The sequence below is a fragment of the Mesoplodon bidens genome, assembly GCF_964165515.1.
Source record: "Mesoplodon bidens genome assembly, chromosome: 3".
In the NCBI taxonomy this organism is placed as follows: Eukaryota; Metazoa; Chordata; class Mammalia; order Artiodactyla; family Ziphiidae; genus Mesoplodon; species Mesoplodon bidens.
Genome location: NC_138178.1, coordinates 25,705,889 through 25,712,157, shown reverse-complemented (window position 1 = coordinate 25,712,157; position 6,269 = coordinate 25,705,889). Strand labels below are relative to the sequence as shown.

The following is a 6,269-nucleotide window of genomic DNA, read 5'->3' as shown; positions in this document are numbered from 1 at the left end:
CTCAGACTTCCTGCCTCCAGGACTGTGAGCGATAAGTTTCTGTTGTTAACAAGCCCCCCAGGGGGTGGCATGTTGTTATAGCAACCTGATAACACTAAGACAAGGTTTTTGCATTTTACTGGGGGGAAAGGAAGTAGATAAGTAAATGTTAGGGCTGGTGAGTGGCTGTATGGAACTGGGGGGTGGGAGAAAAAGAGGGAGAGAGAGAAGGAGAGAGAGAGGCCTGCGGCCACACCCATTCTAGGAGGGCTCAGGAATGGAGCTGGTTGAAAAGACTAGGCATCCCAATCTATATCTTTCTCTATAGCACCCAGCAGGAGAGGCACAAATTCTGTTTAACAAAAGCTATGGTAGCACCAGTTCAGCGGGGAAGGCAAGACCTAGGGTCATCTGCTCTTCTAAGGAAGTAGCTGCAGCAGGCCGTCCCCTCGTTGTGGGTCTGTTGAGGTCCTTATTAACACTATACTCTGTAAGGCCAACCCTGCTGTCCCCACCAGGATCCCAGCATCCTCGGTGCTTCTCACCTCCAACCCAGGCAATTCTACACCGGGTTCACTCCTGCTTCTCAACTCTACCACTGTGGTCCTCCAAGTGTGTTCCATGGAGCCATTTGAGGGGAGGGTGTCCCCAACACCCTTTCAGGAAGCCTGGGTGGTCAAAACTATTCTCGTAATACCAGACACGATTTGCCACTTTCACCGTGTCAGCTTTTTGCACTGAGCTCAGAGCACTGGTGGGTGAAATCACGAGCCCCTTAGCAAGAATCAAGGCTCCTGTACCAGCAGTCATTATAGTCTTCACCACCACATGGTCTCAAGTTTTTAAAAAGCCAGCTTCATTTAAGAACATTCTTGCAGAAGTAGTAAAATTATTTCAACCCTTGCATGCACAACCTTAATACTCTGCTGAGTAGTCTAGTATGATTTGTTGTAAGAAAAGCACTTGTGTGCATACTTAAGTCACAAGGTAAGCTTTTTTCATGGAATGCCAGTTTTGGGGAAAAAACAGCTGATAGACAAACTGGTTACTCAGACTTGGTATTTGGCATTTTCTCAAAAAGCGATGAAGTGAGCCTGGCACTTCAAGGAAAATAACTGACAGTATTTGTTGCAATAATAAAATTTCAGCATCCAAATGAAAATTAGAACTTTCTAGATTTTGTATTTGCCACTGTGAGCTTGAGACTTCCCAATACTTAAAAGCTTTTCTAATGGGATTGGTGGTAATATTAATGAATGTGATTTTTTAAAATTATACATACAATGATTCAACATTCAGAAGATCTGCAGAACTTAGTAAATCAGTATTTTCCAAATGACCAATGCATAGCATCACAGAATCATGCATGGGTAAAAGATCCATTCAAAGCACAGGAGTGAGCAATGGATTTTAATGTAACAGGATGAAAAGTTCGTTGGCACGGTTTCAGAGTTCACACTATAACCAACCTTTAAGAAGCTACCGCCTGTCAAATTTTGATACGGTATCAAAGAAGAATAACCACAGTTACCTGAAAGAGTCATTAAATGCTCTCTCCTTTGCCAGCTGTGCATAGCTGTGTGAAGCTGGATTATCATGCACTTCAAACCAAAACATCTTCCCACAGCTCAAGTGCAGAAGCAGACATGCTTTTATAAATCCAGGCATTAAGAGATTTGCAAAATTATGTTTTTAGGTACCACTCTTATTTTTCATACAGTATAATTAATTTTTTTATAAAACTACGTTATTTGTGTTGACATGTAATGGGTTTTTTGTTTTTTAAAAGTTATAAATACATAAAAATATATTTAAATATTTTAAATTTTTATTAGTTTTAATTTCAAACCCAGTAAATATTGACAGACATTTTAAAAAGCTCTTTAGAGTCCCCAGTAATTTTGAAATGTTTAAATGGGTCCTAAGACCACAAGTATATGCTGTAGGGAAAGAAATCAGTGCACTGAGAGGCCGCAGGGGGAGAATACAGAAGCCCAGCAAATTAAAAACATTCCCTCTGTCATAGTTTCCTAACCAGCGAGTTGCAACAATTTAGTTGTCACAGCCCTGTGCCTTGTGAGTCATGAGCAACTCTGTTTAAAACCCTTACTGAGCTCCCTTTCAACGTGTCTTTTTGAAGAACACAGGCCATGACCCAGAAACTTGCAGATACCTGTTGTCCACTTACCCTTCGTAGGTGAGGCAGGATGCAGTCCATCAGCGGGACAGTGTCAGGCACAAGTTTCATCGTGATGCTGGCCCTTGGTTCCCCAGGGCGCTGTCAGCTGCAGGCCTTTGTCCAGTGGTTCTCCTGCTCCTGCCCTTGCAGCATTTCATGAATATGTACCCCCAGCATATGTACCCCCAGGCCGAGCTCTGGGACCTGGAGGGGAGACACATTCGGACTAAAGCATTCAGTTTGTCATTTCTTTCTTTCACAGATCATCATCTAAACCCAACCCAAACTCAAACTACAAACCTTGGGTTTGTATCATCACCAAACCCAAGGTCATCCAGATTTTTCCCTATGTTATCTTTTAGGAGTTTTCTAGTTTTGTGTTTACATTTAGGTCTATGGTCCATTTAGTTACTTGTGATGGGTGTAAGGTCTGTGCCCAGATTCTTTTTTTTTTTTTTGCAGGTGGACATCCAGTTGTTCCAGCACCATTTGTTGAAGAGACCGTCTTTGCTCCATTGTCAAAGCTCAGGTGACTCTCTTGATAAGGGTTCCTCTCTAGGTTCCCTATTCTGTTACACTGACCTACTTGTCTGCTCTCCAGCCAGCACCCCACTGTCTGGATCACTGCAGCTCGACAGTAAGTTTCGAAGTCGGGCAGCACTGGCCTTGTTCTTCTCCTTCAGTCCTTTGTTGGCTCCTCTGGGTCTCACCACTTTGGATGTGCATGGATTCCCACCGGCAAAGCCACCTCTTCTCACTCCGTGGCTGGTCCTTCCCCAGGCTTCCTGGGAGTCGAGCTCCGAGCATGTGTGCCTGGTGGGCATCCCACTTCACCTGCTCGAGAACCTCCTCTTAAACACACCCCTTTCTTCAGCTCTGTCCATTCCCATTCCCGAAACCAGAAGCTCAGGCTTTCAGACGTGGCCTTGGTAAAATGTGCAGGGGTTCCCCTGGATTGGAGGATAAATGTGAATTCCTCTCGCCTCTGACAAACCTCGCTCGTCTTCCCTTCATTTCCTGCTTTCTCCCCTTCACCCTGGGCTGCAGCTGCACTGGCCTCTTTTCTGTCCCTTGGCCACACCGAGCCTCTCCCACCTTTGGACCTGGAACCTGTGGGCCTCCGCCTGGAAGGCCCCTTCTCCCCCTCAGGTCACCCCTGGGTGCCACCTCTGCAGAGAATTTTTCCACAACCAGCGCTGCAGAATTAACCTCCCCACCTGCTCTCCATCACCACCCTTTATTTCCTTGATAGCATTTATTGAAAGTATCTCATTATCTTGCTTGTTTCTGTTAGTTTCCTCGCTAACTAGCTGTGTTGTGGTTGGAATACATATGAGCCTCTGGAGGATGTGGGGACAGCCTGCTTCTATCTGAAGAAAAAATATTTGTCTTTTCTCCTCTGAAAACCCTCTTGGGAACCCTAAGGTTTTCAGACTTTGGAAACCAAAGAAAAGGAAAGGGAGTTCCTTTCAGGCAAAGACAACGTCTGTTCTTTCTCCTGCCAAAACCCTCAGCTGCAGGCAGGAAAGAGCTCAGAGCCAGTGGTTTTACTGAGTGGAGGGTGTGAAGACTGCGGGGGTGGGATTCGGTAGGCAAACCCAGAACTCATCTCTCTAGAGGCTGTCTACCAGCCTCTCTGGAGGTGTCCCCACTGATCCCGGGGGCTCTGGGCGGTGGGGAGGAGGGCCCGGCCTTTCCTAGAGCTGCTGGCGTCAGTGCAACTAGCCGGCCGGCCCGCTGACTGGGCCTGGACTCCTGTTCCAACAGGACCCGGACTTTAGGCAACCGCAGGGCGGGGAGCGTGCACGGTGAGGGATATCCCGGCTCCTTCTTCAGCGCCAGCAAGTCAAGCCGGGGCCAGAACGCCAGCCGCCGGCCCCGCACCCGGCCACCTCCCGGCGCCCAGCCACGTCCGTGTGCAGGACCGCCTCCCCGCAACGGTCAGGGCCGAGCAGCTGACCGAGGAGCAGGTGGCTGAGTTCAAGGAGGCCTTCTCCCCGTTCGATGAGGGCGGCGATGGCGCCATCAGCACGCGGGAGCTGGGCACCGTCCTGCGGTCGCCGGGCCAGAACCCCACTGAGGCCGAGCTCTGGGACCTGGTGGGCGAGCTGGACCGCGACGGCAGCAGCACCGTGGGCTTCCCCGAGTTCCTGGGCCTAATGGCCCGGAAGGTGAAGGGCAGGGACGCCAAGGACCAGATCCGGGAGGCCTTCTGCGTCTTCGACAAGGACGGCAACGGCCTGATGGGAGCGGCCGAGCTGCGGCACGTGATGACCCGGCTGGGCGAGAAGCCGAGCGACCAGGAAGTGGATGAGATGATCCGGGCGGCGGACGTGGACGGGGACGAGCTGGTGCGCTACGAGGAGTTCCTGTGCTTGCTGGTCTCCAAGGGCGGCCGCAGCCCCACCCCCACCCCCACCCCGGGTGTCCGGGCTCCGCGCATGGCGCCGGAGGACCTGCCTCCGTTCCCCCGGCCCCTCCGGGCACTGCTCCTCCGCCGGTTGACCTGATCCAGCTGCCTGTCCCCCTTTCCTCTCCTCGTTCCTGCCTACCTCCCCACCTTCTCCTTGCAGGATGACACAGGCCGCTCCCAAGTCCAGCAAACCCCAAATGTTCCATCCCTCGGGAGCAGAAGCTCAGGGACGTCCCTGTGCACCGACCAGGGTAGGAGGACGGTCACAGCCTCACTGGCCGCTCATGCCCCAGGGAGGGCGCGGTGTGCCCTCCAGGAGCCCTCCACGTGGGATCCCTAAAGCGCACCCGGCACCTCCATCCGCTGTGGACCAGGGCCCTGGGGCGAGGGGCGCTCTTGGAGGCTGACAACCAGGGTCTGGCCTCCTGAGAAACACCACCTCCTTTCCCCGCCCCCCACGCCCCTGCGCTCTCTTGTTCCCGGCTGTCTCTGTGCCAAACCGCGGTGAGGTGATTCATCTCTTAAAGCTGGGAGTCAGTTGTAACACGTTCGTATTCACCCTCTTGGAGGGAAATTTGAAAGGGAGAAAGAGGCCACAGGGGAATAAAGAAAGCGTCTGTTTTTCTCTGGTTCCAACGGAAATGATCCTTGTTAAGTCCAGGGTTTAAAAGAGGCAGGAATCTCTCTTTTTGTGCTTTTTGGAAGTGCGGTGAAATCTTGTATTGATGGGTGTAGCGAACAGAGAGGAGTCTAGGCAAGGTAAATCTTGAATATTTATTTCAAAGAAAATGGAGAAGTTGGCAGCAAAGGGTAGTTAAAATTCCATGTAGAGCTTCTAAGATCTGAGTCGATTATGGTGGGGAAGGAACACTGGTCTGTGTTCGTGGATTTCTTACATTCATGATCGAGTTGTTGGGAAGTGCGGTTTGAAGAGAGTGAGGGCTGGAGAGGGCCCGTGTGGTGCCAAAGCAAGAGACAGTGCTTCCCACATTAAACCCTGGCTCCCAGAGGTGGCATCAGATAACCCAAAGGCCGAAGGGGCTTGTCGGAGATTATTTCAGTGTTTTTGTGGGGTGGACACTACACCTGGCGTCATCAGAGAGGGCTGCCAGCCCTGGGACAGTCACAGAGCAGCTGGCCCATCTTGACAAGTCCTCTTTCCTGACACCCTCCCCACCATGCACGTTTCCTCATATGTAAAGGGAAGAGCACAGGCTCTGGGGCTGGACAGACTGGGATTGTAGTTATTGCTGCCCTGCCGACTGGGCCCAAATCATTCGTCCTCCCCGTGGTGACAGCTGACACTCTGGCAGCACTTCCTGGGCGCCGGGCCCTGCTGTGAGCACACTGCCTGTGCAGTGACTCACTGCCACCCTACGGGGGGCCACCCTTTGCAGCTTCCCCATCTACAGATGAGGAAGCGGAGACACCGAGAGCTTAAGAAAGCAGCCTGTCCCACAGCTGGTAAGGGGCAGAGCTGGAGTTGGATGCAGGTCTGTGCCCCTGATCTCACTCACAGCCTCCCTAGAGCTCCGTGGCCTCTACCATGACCTGATGATGAGAATCACGCCTCCTCCAGCACTTGTGAGGATCAGAAATCATCTTAACATGCCAGGTATGCAGTAGGTGCTTAATAAATGACAGCTACTATTGCTATCATCCTTCCAGCACCAACACTCTGTATTTCCACCCGTTGGA

At 51.2% G+C, this 6,269-nt stretch overlaps 1 protein-coding gene across 1 annotated transcript; it reads left to right on the top strand.

Moving 5' to 3' along the window:
* Positions 1-2,186: 2,186 nt before the first annotated feature.
* Positions 2,187-4,815, top strand: CALML3 (calmodulin like 3; the record flags this gene model as incomplete). The annotated part of the gene is made up of 2 exons (XM_081228228.1): positions 2,187-2,259; positions 3,995-4,815. The coding sequence occupies 2 exons, from the start codon at positions 2,187-2,189 to the stop codon at positions 4,666-4,668; spliced, it is 747 nt and encodes a 248-aa protein (XP_081084354.1). The 3' UTR covers positions 4,669-4,815.
* Positions 4,816-6,269: the final 1,454 nt, after the last annotated feature.